Genomic DNA, 18893 nt, shown 5'->3' with positions numbered 1-18893 from the left:
TTTTTATGATTTCCTTTGCTGTGCAAAAGCTTGTAAGTTTGAGTAGGTCCCATTTGTTTATTTTTGTTTTTATTTCTATTGCCTTGGGAGACTGAACTAAGAAAATATTTGTATGGTTTATGTCAGAATGTTTTGCCTATATTCTCTTCTAGGAATTTTATGATGTCTTATGTTTGAGTCTTTTAAGCCCTTTTTTTTTTTTTTTTTTTTTTGTCTTTGTCTTTTGTCTTTTTTAGGGCCGCACCCACGGCACATGGAGATTCCCAGGCTAGGGTTCTAATTGGAACTATAGCTGCTGGCCTACACCACAGCCACAGCAACACCAGATCTAAGTCGCGTCTATGATCTACACCACAGCTCATGGCAACGCCAGATCCTTAACCCACTGAACAAGGCCAGGGATCAAACCTGCAACCTCATGGTTCCTAGTCAGATTCGTTTCCACTGAGCCACGACAGGAACTCCCTGTTAAGCCATTTTGAGGTTTTTTTTGTGTGTGATGTGAGGGTGTGTTCTAGTTTCATTGTTTGACATGGCAGCTGTCCATTTTCCTAGCACCCCTTGTTGAAGAGTCTTTCCCATTTTTATATTCTTGCTTCCTTTGTCAAAGATTAATTTGACTGTAGGAGTCTGGGTTTATTTCTGGGCTCTCTGTCCTGTTTCATTGGTCTGTATGTTTGTTTTTATACCAGTACCATACTGTCTTGATTACTGACTGTAGCTTTGTAATGTTATCTGAAATCTAGGAGAATTTAAGCCTTCTGCTTGTTTTTGTTTTTGTTTTGTTTTTACACTTCAGGATTGATTTGGCAATTCTGGGTCTTTTATATTTCCATATAAATTTTGGGGTTGTTCTAGTTCTATGGAAAATGCTAAGGGTAATTTGCTAGGGATCATGTTAAATCTGATGGCTTTGGGTAGTATAGCCATTTTAACAATATTAATTCTTCCAATCCAGGAGCATGGGGTATCTTTCCATTTCTTTGAATCCTCTTCAATTTCCTTGATTAGTGTTTTATATTTCTCAGCATGTGTCCTACTTTGCTGAATTTGTTGATCAGTTTGAATAGTTTCTGTGTGGAGTTCTTAGGATTTTCTCTATATAGTATCATTTCATCTGCATAAAGTGATAATTTTATGTCTTCTCTTTCAATTTGGATACCTCTGATTTATTTTGTTTGTCTGACTGCTCTGGCTAGGACTTCCAATACTATGTTGAATAAAAGTGGTGAGAGTGGGTATCCTTGTCATATTCTAGATTTAGTGGGAAGGATTTTAGCTATTCTCTCTTATATTAGAGTATTATATTGGATGTGGGTTTGTCATAAATGGACTTTTATGTTGTAGTATGTTCCCTCTATACCCACTTCTGGTAAGAGTTTTTATTATGAATGCATGTTGAATTTTGTCACATGCTTTTTTGCATCTGTTGAGATCATCATGTGTTTTGTGTTAATGTGTGTATTAACATTTATTGATTTGAAATATCCTTGGTTGTTGTATATGATTTTTTTGTGTGCTCTTGGATTTGGTTGGCTAAAATTTTGGTGAGAATTTTTGCGTCAATATTCATCAAAGATATTGTTGGCCTATAATTTTCTTTTTTGGTAGTATCTTTAGTTTTGGTATTAGGGTGATGATGGCTTCATAGAATGACTTTGGGAGTGTTCCATCTTCAATCTTTTGGAAAAGTTTAAGAAGAATCATTAAAACTTCTTCTCTGTATGTTTGGTAGAATTCAGCTGTGAAGCCATCTGGTCTTGGACTTTTATTTGTATGGAGTGTTTTTATTACATATTCAATTTAATTTCCTGTGATCAATCTGTTCAAAATATCTATTTCTTCTTGATTCAGTTTTAGTGGGCTGTATTATTCTAGAAAGTGGTCCATTTACAGCAGTTTATTTTTGATGTGCCTTATGTAGTTTTCTGTTTTATACTCTTCCTCTCACCACTGGCTCAGACCATCTATATTAAGATAGTTTGTATCATACACCCACTTATGCCCTTACTTGGCAATGCCTCAAAAAATCATCAGTCTTTGATGGCCTAGGAAGGTTGTATCCCTCTGGAGTTACTTGGTTAGATTCCTTTGCCCTTCCACCTCTTTTTTTTTTTTTTTTTTTCTGCATTTAACTCAGTGAATTTTATTATATTTATAGTTTTACAATGATCATCACAACTCAGTTTTACAGAATTTCCATCCTAAACCCCCAGCCTGTCCCCCCCAAACTGTCTCCTTTGATAACCATGTTTTTCAAAGTCTGTTAGTCAGTATCTCTGCTGCAAAGAAGATCATTGTATCCTTTTTTTAGTTTCCACATATAGGTGATAGCATATGATGTTTGTGTCTCACTGAAGGACTAACTTCACTTAGCATGGTAATTTTTAAATCCATCCATGTTGCCGAAAATGCCATTATTTCATTCCTTTTTAATAGCTGAGTAATATTCCATTGTGTAATGGGCCACATCTTTATCCACTCCTCTGTTGATGGACATAGAGTTTGCTTCCATGTCCTAGCTATTGTATATAATGCTGTAAAGAACATTGGAGTACATGCATCTTTTTGAGTCATGGTTTTCTCTGGATAGATGCCCCAGAGTGGGATTGCTGGATCAAATGGTAATTCTATTTTTAGTTTTCTGAGGAATCTCCATACTGTTTTCCACAGTGGTTGCACCAATTTACAATCCCACCAACAGTGTAGCAGGGTTTCCTTTTCTCAACACCCTCTCCAGAACTTATTGTTTGTAGACTTTCTGATGATGGCCATTCTGGCCAGTGTAAGGTGGTAGCTCATAGTGGTTTTGATTTGCATTTCTCTAATAATGAGTGATGCTGAATATCTTTTCATATGTTTTTTGGCCATCTGTATGTCTTCTTTGGAGAATTGTCTTTTTAGATCTTCTGCCCATTTTTTGATGGGGTTGTTTGTTTTTTTGGTACTGAGTTTTAGGAGGTGTTTATATATTTGGGGGATTAATCCCTTGTCAGTTGCTTTACTTGCAAATATTTTCTCCCATTCTGTGGTTTGTTTTTGTTTTGTTTAGGGTTTCCTTTGATATGCAAAACTTTTAAGTTTAATTTGTTCTCATTTGTTTATTTTTGTTTTTATTGTCATTACACTAGGAGGTGGGTCTGAGAAGCTGTTACTGTCATTTATGTCAGAGAGTGTTTGGCCTATGTTTTCCTCTTAAGAGTTTTATAGTGTCTGGTCTTATATTTAGGTCTTTAATCCATTTTGAGTTTATTTTTGGGTATTTTGTTAGTTAGGGTTCTAATTTCATTCTTTTACATGTAGCTGACCAGTTTTCCCAGCACCACTTATTGAAGGGACTGTCTTTTCTGCATTGTATATTCATGCCTCCTTTGTCATAGATTAGTTGACTATAGGTGCATGGATTGAATTCTGGACATTCTATCCTGATATATATTTCTGTCTTTGTGTCAGTACCATACAGTTTTGATGACTGTAGCTTTGTAGTATAGTCTGAAGTCAGGGATCCTGATTCCTCCAGTTCCATTTTTCTTTTCTCAGAATGGCTTTGGCTATTCTGGGTCTTTTGTGCTTCCAAACAAACTTTAAAATATTTTGTCCAAGTTCTGTGAAAAATATCCTTGGTAATTTGATGGGGATTTCATTGGATCTGTATATTGCCTTAGGAAGTATAGTCATTTTGACAATATTGATTCTTCCAATCCAAGAGCATGTTAATGTCTTTCCATCTGTTTGTGTCATCTTTGATTTCTTTTATCAGTGTCATGTAGTTTTCAGAAGACACATCTTTTGTCTCTTTAGGTAGGTTTATTTCTACGTATTTTATTCTTTTTGATGCAAGGATAATGGGGTTATTTCTCTGATTTCTCTTTCTGATCTTTTGTTTTTAACATATAGAAATGCAGTCAATTTCTGCCTATTAATTTTGTATCCTGCACCTTTACCATATTCGTTGATGAGCCATAACAGTTTTCTGGTAGTGTCTTTAGGATTTTCTAGTCATCTGCCAATAGCTATAGTTTTACTTTTTCCTTTCCAATTTGGATTCCTTTTATTTCCTTTTCTTCTCTAATTGCCTTGGCTAGGACTTGCAAAACTGTAGAGGCAATCTCAGACAACTGATATGAACCTTGAAGAGGTTCTTTCTTTTTACCCTCTCATACCACCTTTATATTTTCTTTGTACTTTGACAGTAAACCCTCCCAGATAACTAATGTGATGAGACAGAGGGACAGTGTTACATACATCAGCAGTTAATAAAAAAAGTTCTCCCTTTCACATAGAAGAAGGAAATATGATTATCTCTAAGTAAGAGATCATTAAAGAAGGAAAAGGGGTATGCTCTGTCAAAATGGGTTAAAATAAAAGGAATGAGAATGTGGAACATCCATTGTGATACATTGCTGGAGGAGGTATAACATAATACACTTGATCTGGAAAATTGTTTTGACATTGTATAAGTAACCCTCAACATAGATGTATTTTATCTGTTGATTAGTCTGTTAGTGGGCAAATATAAAACAGAAAAAAAATCTTCATGTCAAACAATGTGTACCGTTATGTACATTATAATTTTATTTGTGATAGCCCCAAATGGCAATAACACTGATGTTTATCAGTGGTAAAATTGGTTATAAATTGTGGTGTATTAATAAAATTAAATACTGTCCAGTAATACAAACAAGAAACTGATGACACATAACAGCATGGATGAAATGACATGCAAAACACAATTCTATTGGTATGAATTTCATAAACTTATCTAATATATAGCAATAATAGTTAAATTCTTTGGGTTGGTTATGGTTACTGCCTGGAAGGGAACATCAGGCAGCCTGTTTTTCATTTTTTGAAATATTTTTATATTGTCATTTTGATTATGGTTAAATTGATGTATGAATATGTGAACTTTCATCAAGAAGTAACTTAAGATTTATGCATTTACTATGTATAGTTATACCTAAGTACAAAAATTAAAAATTCACGTAGGAGTTCCCATGCGGCTTAAGGATCCAGTATTGTCACTGCTTTCACTTGGGTTGCTGTGGTGCCCCAGGTTCAGTATCTAGCCTGGGAACTTCCCTATGCTGTAGGCACAGCCAAAAAAAGAAAACCAAAAAACAATTCACTTAAAAGAAAACTATCACTGAGTAAATTTTTACTCAGTTACGACTGAGTTCCCATCGTGACTCAGTGGTAAAAAACTCAAATAGTATGCATGAGGATGTGGGTTTGATCCCTGGCCTCACTCAGCGGGTTAAGGATCTGGCATCACTGTGAGGTGCGGTGTAGGTTCCAGAAGTGGCACAGATGCTGCAGTTGCTGTGGCTTAGTATAGGCCAGTAGCTATAGCTTTGATTTGACCCTAGCCTGGGAACTTCATATGCTGCAAGTGCAGCCCTAAAAAGACAAAAAAAAAAAAAAAAAAAAAAAAAAAAAGAACAAGAAAATTAATGTATTTCCCATGCTTTCCTACCTATCCCCCCAGGAAAACTCCAAACAGTTCAACCACCTAGTATGCTAAGTGGAAAAAAATTTTGAAAGACTATTGATATAGCATTAAACCTTTTTATTTTACTTTATTTTTTTAAGGTTTTTCTTTATTTTGTTTTGTTTCGTCTTTCTGTTTCTTTTTTTGGCTGTATCCTTGGCATTTGGAAGTTCCCAGGCCAGGAACAGAATCCACGCCATAGCTGTGGCAATGCTGGATCCTTAATCTGCTGCACCACAGTAGGAACTCCACACTAATCCTTTTTTTTTAAAAAAAAAATAAATGAAACTTATTTAATATTAAATTGTATATTCTATTTCATAAAAATTTATACATTTCTTGAATTTATTCTTAGATAATTTTAGTTGTGAATAGACTTCTCAATCAATGTATATTTACTTTTTTTCCCCCAGACTACCCCCGCAGCATTGGGAAGTCCCCCAGGCTAGTGGTTGAATCCAAGCTGCAGCTGCAGCCCTACACTGCAGCCACGTTAATGCCGGATCCAAGTCACATATGTGACCTGTACTGCAACTTGTGGCAAAGCCAGATCCTTAACCCAGTGAGCAAGGCCAGGGATCGAACCTAGCTCTTCATGGAGACTACGTTGGGTTCTTAACCCGCTGAGCCACAATGGGAACTTCATTTTTATATTTTTTATATAATGCCAATATGAAAATTTTATTTTGGGAGTTCTTGTTGTAGCACAACAGAAACAAACCCAACTTGTATCCATGAAGATGCAGGTTATTGAAGTAGGTCACAGATGTAGCTCAGATCCTCAGTTGCTGTGGCTATTTCATAGGCTGGCAGCTGTAGCTCCAATTCGACCCCTAGCATGGGAACTTCCATATGCCGTGGGTAGAGCCCGAAAAAGCCAAAAAAAGGAAAAAAAGATTTTGTATATTTATCTTTTGTCAGCTGTCTTGGCAAATTTTTTATTAATCTTTTGATTCACTTTAGTAGAGATGGTTAGGTTTTCTTATCAATTATAGGCAAGGAAAACATCTATACTGATGTTTTACTAATTTTACATAAACTAAAAACTTAAAGTCTATGTTGAACTGTTAGGGATGCATCCTTATTTCGTTCCTTTTAGAGCTGAAATATGGTAAGGGTTTCAACAACAAATATATTTTCATCTTTGTCTTTAAGTTGTTTACCAGCATATCATAACGCTTGTTTTTCTAAAAATGTTGTATTAAGCTTGGCTGCATGGTTTTATCAAATAATTCTTTTAAATCCAGTAATACAATCATTTAATTTATTTTTATTCTTTATTTTGTTGGTAAATTTTATTGTTTTATTTCCTAATATTGAGCCTTCCTTGTATTCTTGAAAAAATGTGTTTCATTATATATGTTGTGTACTTTGTTATGCACTACTAAGTTTTCTAATACTCAGGCTTATGTTTATGAGTGAGATTTATTTTTGTGTTATTTTCACAATATGGTTTGAATATTAGTATCTATAGATGCTTAATAATTTTTTGACTTCGTGGTATTGGTAAAGTCAGCTTATATTGTGCTCTATTTTGAACAAGTTTTTGATAACCTAGTAATTCACTTTTGAATTGTCTTTCAAAATAAGGGAATCTTTGCTTTTATTTGGCAACAGAGAATTTTAGGTGAGTAGTTTTCTTGTTTAAATAGACACATGGAAAACCAGTAACTTTTTTGAAAATTTATTTGCTGTGATATCAGTTTTTTAAGCTTCTATTTTTATATATTTTTTCCCCACAGTCCGTGGTCGATGACTGGATTGAATCATATAAACAAGACAGGGACATCGCACTTCTGGATTTAATCAACTTTTTTATCCAGTGTTCAGGATGTCGAGGTACAGAATGTTAGAATAAATGATGTATATTGAGATTCTTTTTCTAGCAGTGTTGAATTTACTTCACCATCTCTTAGCTATTTTATAATTCATCCTGGAATTATGTGCTAATCTTTTTCTGATAAAATTATTTTTAGGATTTTTTTTTTCTGCTTCAATTTTACTAGTAACAGGTTTCTAAATTTGTTGATATTTTGAAGGAAAGTCAAATTAACCACTTTATAAATTCACTTTTTAGGTCTTTAGATTTTATGATTAATATTTACTAATTTTATTTGTACCTATCCATATTATAGACTGTGCGTCTTGCTAACTTTACTTCGAATTCTCATCTTATAGATGAAGTGTTTGAAATGTAAATAATTTAAGCTAACTTAAGTATGAAAATTAGGGTTTCTTAAGTTTACAGTCATTTGTAATCCTTGGACAACCTGTGAAAAGTGAGATTTTATTTTTATCATATTAATAGTTAACTGATAAATACTTTTTCTTCTCTAAAGTAAATAAATCTTAACAAATTAAATTTACTTTATGGGAGTAAGTCAGTAAAATGATCTTCTGTTAAAATCCTTTCTTTATCAATATAGAAAGCACATTGATGTTTTTATTGAGATCACTGATTAAATTGATTTCTTGAAGACTTTATTATTTCTGAACAAGTTATCTTTCAACATATTAAAATTAGAAGTTTATCAAATATTTACAGTTCTGAGTTATACTCTGTATTGTTCCAGAGTATACACGTATTATCAACACAGTCTCTTTCCTAGTAAATATTATTATATGTTTAATTTTTAAAGGAAGTTAATTTTTTAAAGAAGTCAGTATACCAACAGTTCAGTAAAGTGCTGAGTACTATGAGACTAATAAAACTGATTAGTTTTTAGTGATTTTTTTTGTCGGGGGGGTCTTTTTAGGGATTCATCTGCAGCATATGGAAGTTCCCAGGCTAGGGGTTGAATTGGTGCTGTACCTGCTGACCTTTCCCACAGCCACAGCAATGCCAGACCCAAACTGCATCTGTGATGTACACTGTAGCTCACCATAATGCCAGATCCTTAACCCACTGAGGAAGGCCACAGATTGAACCCACATCCACGTGGATACCAGTCAGGTTCTTAACCCACTGAGCCACATCAGGAATTCCTAATGACTATTTAATATGTGCTAAGCTACAGAGCTTTAGCTGTAACTAACAGTAATACATGCTTTACATATATTAACCCATTTAATAGTGGTTTGACACTTCTGTCAAGTAGATGTGGTTTTTATTCTGTAGTTCAGGAAACTGCGAATGTAGGGTTTAGGTTAGTTTTTGGATATCATACACTTTGTAAGTGTCAAATTCACGATTTAAATTCAGGCTTGTCTTAATCGAATCTATATTTCTAACCATAGATACTGTGGGAATAACAAGTATCTGATCCAACCCAGGACATTCAAGGACATAATTTAAGAGATAGAAAGCAAAAAGCCTTACCCACTTCTTGCCCTCCCATCTATCTCCACAGAGTTTACTTCTCAACTATTTTGTTGTATATCCATCCTTCCCAATCTTTCTCAGACAAAAAATACTGGTATATAGAGAGCTCTGGTGTCCTTCCTTCCTCCCTCCCTCCTACAAGCAGTATTGTAATGGGTAATTTTTTGTAGGATATAGGTTACTGTATTTGTTATTATATTAAATATTGCCAAATTTCCTGTTTTAGGAATTGTACCCATTTTTACTCGCATCTGTAATATATAAGAATGTTTGTTTCTTCTTTGTCTTTTTAATACAGTGTTTTTATCAAATTTTTGTATTCTTATGAATGATTTAAAAATGATATATCAATATGATTTTTTTTTAATTTGTTTTTTGTTTTTTGTCCTTTTAGGGACGCACCTGTGGCATATGGAGGTTCTTAGGCTAAGAGTCTGATCGGAGCTGTTGCTGCCGGCCTACACCAGAGCCACAGCAATGCCAGATCCGAGCTGTGTCTGCGACCTACACCACAGCTCATGGCAACACCAGATCCTTAACCCACTGAGCCAGGCCAGGGATCGAACCCGCAACCTCATGGTTCCCAGTCAGATTCGTTTCCACTGTGCCACGACAGGAACTCCCAGTATGATATTTTTAATTGAGGTGAAGTTAATTTAACAGTTAACCATTTTAAAGTGGTAGTTCAGTAGTTTTTAACTTTTCTTTTCTCACCCCATAAGAATACCTCATATTGGTTAAGTAGTCTTTCTTCATTCCCTTTTTCCCTGCAACCCTTGGTGACCACTAATCTGCTTTTGCTATTGTGGATTTGCCTGTTCTATTCATTTCATATAAAAGGAATTATATAATATGTGATCTTTGTTTATGATTTCTTTGATTTAGCATAATGTCTTCGAGGTTTATCTAAGTAGTAGCAAGTATTGGTAATTTATTTCATTTAATGTATATAACAGTTTGTTTATCCATTCATCTGTTGATATACATTTGGGTTGTTTTCACCTTTTGTGTGAATATTGCTTCAGTGTACCGTCATGATCAAATACCTGTTTTGTACTAATTTTTTCACTATTTGTGTAAATACCTAGGAGTGAAACTGCTGGATCATAGTATAATTCTATTTTTATTTTTTGAGGAACTGTTCACACAGCCGCTGCACTATCTTAAATTCCTGAAATATATGAAGATTCTTATTTCTCCACATCTTCTAAAACAGTTTTATTTTGCAAATTTTTAATTTTAAATGTCCTTGAGGGTATGAGGTAATACCATACTCTGGTTTTGATATTTTCTTAATCACCAGTGATCTTGAGCATCTTTTCATAAGCATTTTGGCATTTTTTGTGTCTTTTCTTTAAGAAATATGTATTCAAGTCCTGTGCTTATTTTAAAGTTAGATGGTTTTTATTTTTGTTGTAAATCATTAGAGTTCTTTATGTATTCTGGATGCTAAAACCATGTGTAAAACGTCTAAGTGTTAATAACTTGCAACTGTTGGCTTTGCAGTCTGTAGGTTCTCTTTTCATTTTCTTCAAGATGTCCTCTGATAAACGTTTAAAATTTCTTTGAAGTCCAATTTACCTATTTTCTCCTTTTTTGACTTCGCTTGTGGTATCAAATCTAAGAACCCATTGCCAGTTCTAAGAGCATGAAGTTTTATCTCTTTATTTTCTTCTAGCAGTTTTATAGTTTGGGTTCTTACATGTAGGTCATACTTGAAAGATTTCAATTTCTCTTACATGTGTGGCTTGAGAGCAATTTCTTCTTCTTTTTCTTTTTTCCCCCCCAGTAGATTCTCTGTTCTTACCTCTTGCCACATTTTCTTTTCAACAATCTTCATAGTTCCTGAAAAGGTATTTGACAAAATGGGTTTTAAAACATGGTGATAAGATAGAAATAGAAGCGTATTTTTAATATGATTAAGAGAGAAAGCTCTTAATCAGTGTAGTATAATAAAAATACAAAAATAGACACAAGTGCCTGTGAAACTGTAGCAAGCAGTTCAGGATAGCATTTTTCACCTGTCAGATTGATAAAAATTAAAAGTTACAACAGTACCCTGTTCTTTAGGCTGTGAGGAAACAGGCACTAATACATTGTTTGTTGGAATACAAATTGATACATTTCTCATGGAAGGAGATTTGACAGTATCAGCCAAAACTACATACATTTTTATCTTTTAACCCAACTTACTACTTCTTGAATTTTGCCATGAAGATGTGCCTCCAGTATTATAAAAATAAATGTACAGAGTTCCTCAATACAGTGTTATTTGTAGGAGTAAAGTATTGGAAATAACTTCAATGCTCAGGTAAAGGACAGTGGTTGAATAAACTGTGGTATAGCTTATACCATGGAGTTTTTTGGCACTGCAAAAAAAGTATGAGGAAGATCTCTAAGAATTTGTGGAGGCAAATTTGCAGGATACATTTTTAAGTGCAAAGTATAGGAGAATATCTAAAAGTATTCAACATTTTTTTAGGAGAAAGAAGGGAAAACAATAGATTATACACATGTATCTGTCATTTGATCAGAAAGAAATGAAGGAAAGATAGATAATGATTGATTCTATAGGGTGTATGTGTGTAAATGAGGTGGAAAGCTTAGAGGGAATTGGGGTGAAAGGATGATTATTATTACAATATAGTTTTTGAATGGTTTTGCCTTTTGGGGTTTTCTTCCGTGTTTCATATACTCCAAAAAAAAAGAAAAAAGAAAAATCAATAAAGATGGAGGGAAAATCCTGACGTTGGATGTCATTAGAATAGATGAACCATGCTCTGCCATACTAGAAATAACATAGCCACACTGAGAAGTATAAAATGTCCAAACAAAAGTAAATTTTAAATTCACTGCCTGGAAAATAAAACTGGTGCAGTAATGTGAAAAACACAGTATTTACCTAGTCAGATTGTCTCCCTATAAGATATTTATTATGGGTAAGATGATACTTTATTGGTACAAACTTGGTAGACACCACCATAAACAAATGATGAAAGCAAACATTGCCAGTTTAGAACGAGATGATAGCATGTGCTTGATGGTATGCACTTAGAAGAACACGGCCTCATTTTTGTAGTATTCTTGCCAAAAGTAGAGTCTGAATCTACTCATGAGAAAGCATCAAAGAAGCTCAAATTGAGATTTACTTTTCAAGATAACTATCCTGTACTCTTTAAAAATGTACATGAAATACAAAGAAATGGTTCAGGAACTGTTCCAGATTAGAGACTAAAGGAACTGTATACAGTGCACAATCTTAGATTTTTCTTTTGATATAAAGAACATTATTGAGACAAATACTGAAATCTGAAATCAGTTCTGGATTAGAACATATATATTGTATCATTGTTAATTTCATCATTCTGATCATTGTACTGTTAGTTATGTAAGAGATTTTTGTTCGTTTGGGGAAATATACATAGGAGTATTGATGAATAAAGAGATACATGAAGATGGAAAAGGATAAATGTAAAATGTTTACATCTGAGAATTTGGTGATGAGTATTCAGAAATTCCTTGTACTTTTCTTATAATCTTCCTAAGTTTGGAAAATAAAAAATGAAAGGAAAAACTCTTTTAAACCTAAACTCAACACCATGCTCAAGGGAAACTAGTAGAGTCATTTTCACTGAAGTCAAACAAGGCAAGGGTGCCCACTCTCTCAACTTCTATTTAGCATTATATTGTCAATATAAGCCAACACATTTAGCTAATAAAGTGAAATAAGCATGATCACTATTTGAGAGTAATATTGAAAGCATTGAAAGTTTAAGAGAAATAGTTTATGAAACTAATGAGCAATATAATAGCTCTGAGGGAGGGAGATCAAGATGACAGAGTGGGAGGACACTGTTCTCCCTTCCCTCTATAACCACCTCAAAAATATAGTACAGGTGTAGCTACTCTCACTATAAACAAACTGGGGGTTGATAGAAAGGCTTTTCTATAGCCAAGCCTGTAAAGAAAGATCCATATGGAGTTGGTAGGAAGAGAGAAGAAACCATGAGGGTCATGAGACTTATACCCCTACCTTGGAACACAGAAGAAGAGAGGATATCACAGGCTTGGAGATTCTCCCGGGGAAGTGAGAGTTTTGAGACACAAACTGGGCAGCCCAACTTTGGGGTCCAGCATGCAGGAAGATGAGTCCCTTTAGCTGGTTAGAAATCTAGTAAGACTTCCCATTGGGCTATAAGAAACTGAGACTCTGCTTGTGGTGATTTGTGCATACATGATTGCTTCCTCCCAGGAACAAGGTAGAAGAAGCAGATTGAAAATGAACTGGGAATCTGGCTCATTTCCCACAACTACTTTATTGCACACCCAAATAGCACAGGGTGCCTGCTCCAGCCCCTCTTGTTCTGGCAGAGAAATAAACTAGGGTGAAGATTGACGTGGCCAAGAGAGTAAGCATCTGGGAGTCTGAAACTCAGACTTGGCCTTACCTCTGAACAGGTTGAAGGCAGCCATTACTGGTACTTACATGGAGGCAATGGACAGACAGCTACCTGAATGAGTTGCTTGGTCTTTCTCAGTCTATAACCCAACTTCTAACGTTAGTCTTCCCACTACATTAGAAGTGCCGTCACTCAGGGTAGAACATGTAGTTAGAGGGAATGGAACCTGCTTAGACCTGACCCTAAGGGCTTCTGCTCCAGCACCTTAGGTCCTGATCATGCCCTTAATAGGGTAGTGATAGCTTTTGAGCCTAGGAAAAGTCTCATTTTACATCTTGTGCTGGGTTTAGCTTCTCTATCTTCTGCCCTACTTCCCAGCAAGGTGGTAACTACCAGCACATCCCATGGGACATTATCCATGCTCACTTCAAATGCTGGTCTCCCACTAGGGATACTGGGTGCACATAGACTGTGTACCCTTTAACACTCACACAAGGAATAATCCCAGTGAAGAACATCCCTTCGCAACTGGGATAGGAGGAGTTCCTGGTGTGGCACAGAAGTAACAAATCTGACTACTATCCCTTAGGATGTGGATTCGATCCCTGGCCTTGCTCAGTGGGTCACAGATCCAGTGTTGCTGTGAGCTATGGTGTAGGTCACAGAGGCTGCTTGGATCTGGTGTGGCTGTAGCCGGCAGCTGTAGCTCCAGTTCAACCCCTCCAGCCTGGGAACCTCCATATGCTGTGTGTGCGACCCTTAAAAAAAAAAAAAAAGATCTTATTTTATAGAGGCAGAGTAAGTTATACATAATGAGAACACTGAGGAATTTGTTTCACATGAAAGGACAAGGTGGGGGGGAACCTAAAGAAACAGATAATTTACCAATTAAAAGTTCAAAGCATTAGTAATAAACATGCTGGCTGACTGTGGGAAAAGACTAGATGAACTCTGAAAATTTTAAAAAGGATCTATGAAACATAAAAACCAGTCAGATCTGTAATTGAAATGAAAAATACACTAGAAGGAATTAACAGCAATTTAGGTGATACAGAAAAATGCAGAAGTGCTCTGGTAGATAGAACAAAGGAAATCACTTAATTAGAATGGCTATGGAAAGAAAAGCAATTTTTTAAAAAATTAGAGTAGTTTTAAGGGACCTCTGCAACAATATCAAGTGTACCAACATTCACATTATATGGATCTCAGAAGGAGGAGAGAGAGAGAAAGGAGTATAAAATGTATTTGATGAAATTATGACTGAAAACATCCCAAAGCTGAAGAAGGGAATACATTTTCAGGTACAGGAAGCCCAGGGAATTCCAAAAAGGTGAACCGAAAAAGACCCATACCAATGCATAATATAATTAAAATGAAAAAAGTTAAAAAATAATAGAACATTAAAGATAGCAAGAGAAAAACAAAGAGTCGCATAAAAGAGAACCCCCATAAGGCTATCAGCAGTTTTTCTGCAGAAACTTTGACAGCCAGGAGGGAGTGATGTGATACATTTAAAGCAGCATCTGAAGCAGAATAACCTTCATCCTAGAATACCCTACCCAGGAACATAGGGTAACTCAGAACTAAAGGAGAGATAAAGAACTTCTCAGACAGGCAAAAAGAAAGTGTTAATCAGTATTAAACCAACCTTAGAAAAGTGTTAATGATCTCCCCTAAGTGGAAAAGAAAAGGCTACAGCAATAAGTAAAGAATTTATAGGAAAGTAGAAGTCCCACTAATAAAGGCAAATACATAGAAAAGACTGTGGATCAGCCACTTATATCAGCTAGTACAAGTGTATAAGATAAAAATTGTAAAATCAATTACAGTAAACAGTGAAAGGATAGACATGAAGATGTCTACGAAATTTGTGGGGGGTGTGGAAAATTGTAGATCTTTCTGAAAGTGTTTGAAATTAAATGATTATCAGTTTTAAAACAAGTAGATATAGTTATAGGACAATAAATACAAACCCCATGGTAACCACAAATCAAAAACCTAAAATAGGTACACAAAAAAACACAAGCATGCTATTAAAGAAAATCATCAAACCTCAGGGGAAGAGACTAAGTGGAAAATAACAGAGAAGTAATCCAAAAACAACCAGAATTCAAGTAACAGTATTACAATAGGTTACATACCTAATAACTTTAAATGTCAGTGGAATAAATGCTCCCATCAAAAGATACAGAGAGGCTGATGGGCTAAAAAAACAAGACCCATCTGTATGCAGTTTATAAGAGACTCAATTTAGAGCTAAAGCCACACAGGGACTGAAAATGAGGGAAGAGAAAAAGATTTTATGTAAGTAGAAATGACAAAAAACATGGGCTGACCTACAGTATGTATAGCACATGGAAATCTTTTTACTACTGTGTAATAACCTATACAAGAAAAATAGCTGAAAAGGAATAGATAGGTATATGTGTAACTCATTTACATTACTTTAAACCTAAAACTAATACAACTTTATAAGTCAGCTCTACTTCCCCCCCCCAAAAAAAAGGGACACCATCCTCTAATCACTGAGTCCCAGCTTAGAAACCAAGCACAATGTTGGCTCTTTTTTTAACAATATATGTTTATTGATAACATAATGAAACCATAAAAAGATGGGCTAGCAATATTCATGTCAGGCAAAATAGACTTTAAAACAATGCCTATGACAACAAAAGACAAAGAAGGCCATTATATAATAATTAAGGGAACAGTATAAGAAGAGGCTATAGCATTCATTAATATATATGCAGCTTATGTAGGTACACCTAATTATGTAAAGGAAAAATTAATGGACACAAAGGGAAAAATTAACAGCAGTGTAACAGCGGTTGGGAACTTTAACACCTCATTTACCTCAATTGACAGATCATCCAGAAAGAAAAACAGTAAGGAGGCAGTGGTCTGAAATGACACATTAGACCATTTGGAATTAATATATATTTGCAGGACATCTCAAAATAGAATACACATTCTTTTCAAGTACACATGGAATAGACTCTGGAGTAGATCACATGGTAGGCCGTAAAATATGTCTTAGCAAATGTAAGAGTTTGTAAATTGATTCAAGCATTTTTTTTTTCACCCTACCTCACTTGGTATGAAAATGTAATTCAGTTACAGGAAAAGCACAAACGTGGGTAAGCAACATGCTACCCACCATACTAAAAAACCTAATGGGTCAAAGAAGAAATCAAAAAGAAAAATCAGAAAGCACTTTGTGACAAATGAAAATAGAAATACAGCTTTCCAAAACTTATGGTATGGGATGCACCAGAAGTAGTTTGAAGCAGGAATTTTATTGCTATACAGATCTACCTCAAGAAACAAGAAAAATCTCAAACAACCTAACCTACCATCTAAAAACATTAGAAAAAGAAGAAACAATGTCATGTCAGCAGAGGGAAGGAAATAATAAAAATCAGAGAGGAATTAAAAAGCAAAAAAACAATGGAAGAAATAATGAAAATGAGCTAATTTTTTTAAAAAGGATAAAACAAATTGGTAGGTTTTTCTTTAGGCAGGTTCACTAAGAAAAAAGAAAAAGAGGACCCCCATAAAATAATATATTAATGAAGAAACACTACAAATGATACTACAGAGATATGAGAAATCATATGAGAATATTACAGACAGTTATATAGGTCAAGAAATTGGATAATATAGGAGAAAACAGATATATTACTTGACACTTAGAATTTTCTAAGACTGAATCAGGAAGAAATAGACAATCTGAAGGACTTCTCACTAGTTGAGTCATTAAGTTAGTAATCAATAAACTTATCAAGCAAAAATCTAGGACTTGATGGCTTCACAGTGGAATTCTGCCAACATATGAAGAATGCATACTACCTGTTGTCAAAACTATTTCATTAAAGAGAGAACATTCCCATATTCATTCTGAGGCCACCATTACCCAGATATCCAAAATCAGATAATGACTACAAAAAAAAAAAAAAAGAGAGAGAGAGAGAAACTCACAGATCTCTGATGAATATAGCTGGAGAAAAAAATCCTCAAGAAAATATTAGCAAGCTGAATTCAACAATATATAAAAAGGGTCATGCACCATCAACAAGTTGGATGACAGTGATGCAGTGATAGTTCAACATTCACAAATCAATTATTGCAGTGTGCCACATTCATATAAAGAAGAATAAAAGTCATGTAATTATATTAATAGACACAGAAAAAGCATGTGACAAAATTCAACATCTATTCCTGATAAAAATTCTCATCAAAGTCGCCATAGAGGAAATAGGTCAACATAGTAAAGATAAATCCACAGGTAACATCATACTCAGTAATGAAAGCTTGAAAGCTTTTCTTCTAAAGTCAGTAATGTGCCAAGTGTGCCCACCCTTACCACTTCTATTTAACATAGTATTTGAGTTTCTAGCCATGGCAGTTGGACAAGAAAAAGAAATAAAAACATCCAGAGTTGAAGTAAAGAAGTAAAACTCTCATTATTAGCAGATAATATGATACTATATATAGAAGACCCTAAAGTCTCCACAAAATACTATTGGAACTAATAAATGAACTTAGTAACATTTCAGGATACAAGATTAATACACAGAAATTTGTTGCTTTTTTGTACTCTAGTAATGAACTACCAGAGAAAGCAAGAAAACAATTCCATTTAAAATCTCATTGAGGAGTTCCTATTGTGGTGCAGTGGAAATGAATCCAACTAGTATCTATGAGGATGCAGGTTTGATCCCTGGCTTCCCTCAGTGGGTTAAGGATTTAGCATTGCTGTGAGCTGTGGTGTAGGTGGCGGACAGAGATTGGATCCCACATTGCAGCTCCAGTTCAGCCCCTAGCCTGGGAACTTCCATATGTCTTAGGTGCAGCCCTAAAAAGCAAAAAATAAGAAATAAAAAATAAAAAGATTAAAGCTAGAGGAATCTTGCTCCCTGGCTTCAAACTATATTACAGAGCAATGGTAATCAAGAGAGTATGGTGCTGGCACAAAAAGAGACACATGGATAGATCGTTGGAAGTGAATAGAGAGCCCAGAAATAAAACCACACACTTGATTAATCTACCACAAGGCAGCAAAAATATGTTATAATAAAAGCGAGTCTCTTCAAAAAGTGCTGCTGGTAGGAGTTCCCATTGTGGTGCAGTGGCTAATGGATCCAACTAGGAACCATGAGGTTGTGGGTTTGATCCCTAGCCTTGCTCAGTGGGATGAGGATCCAGTGTTGCCATGGACTGTGGCGTAGGTCACAGACTCAGCTCGGATCCTGCTTTGCTGTGGCTCCAGCTCTGACGTAGGTTGGCGGCAACAGCTCCTATTAGACCCCTAGCCTGAGAACCTCTATGTGCCACACCCACGGCCCTAGAAAGACAAAAAAAGAGAGAGGAGAGAGAAAAAAATACTGCTGGTAAAACTGGGCTACTTTTTCACATCATATACAAAACCAAACTCAGAATAAAAACCTAAATATTGAGACCTGAAGCGATAAATCTTCTAGGAAAAAATGATAGGAACTACTTACTCTTTGACACCAATCTTAGCAATATTTTTTTTGGATGTGTCTCCTCAGGCAAGGGATCTAAAAGCAAAAATAAACAAATGGTACTACATCAGACTTAAAAGCTTTTGCACAGCTAAGAAACTGGCAACAAAATGAAAAGGGATGCTTACTAAATGGGAGAAAATATTTGCAAACAA

At 35.1% G+C, this 18893-nt stretch overlaps 2 protein-coding genes across 7 annotated transcripts in view; one reads left to right on the top strand and one right to left on the bottom strand.

The window, feature by feature from the left end:
- IL20RB (interleukin 20 receptor subunit beta) overlaps positions 1–18893 on the bottom strand; it is a 991209-nt gene that overhangs the window by 426229 nt on the left and 546087 nt on the right. The gene's annotated exons all lie outside the window — the stretch shown is intronic.
- The window catches only part of STAG1 (STAG1 cohesin complex component), a 420442-nt gene that overhangs the window by 192108 nt on the left and 209441 nt on the right, over positions 1–18893 (top strand). For all 6 annotated transcript variants that reach the window (XM_084989804.1, XM_084989803.1, XM_084989805.1 and 3 more), the window contains one exon: positions 7234–7330. In XM_084989804.1, coding sequence (XP_084845930.1) covers positions 7234–7330 — 97 coding nt within the window. The remainder of the gene's footprint in view (positions 1–7233; positions 7331–18893) is intronic.

The sequence above is a fragment of the Sus scrofa genome, chromosome 13 (assembly GCF_054392235.1).
Source record: "Sus scrofa isolate SSC_HxYL_T2T_F1_AM1 chromosome 13, Sscrofa_HxYL_maternal_Yorkshire_Landrace_v2.0, whole genome shotgun sequence".
In the NCBI taxonomy this organism is placed as follows: Eukaryota; Metazoa; Chordata; class Mammalia; order Artiodactyla; family Suidae; genus Sus; species Sus scrofa.
This window is presented reverse-complemented; position numbering and strand designations above follow the sequence as displayed.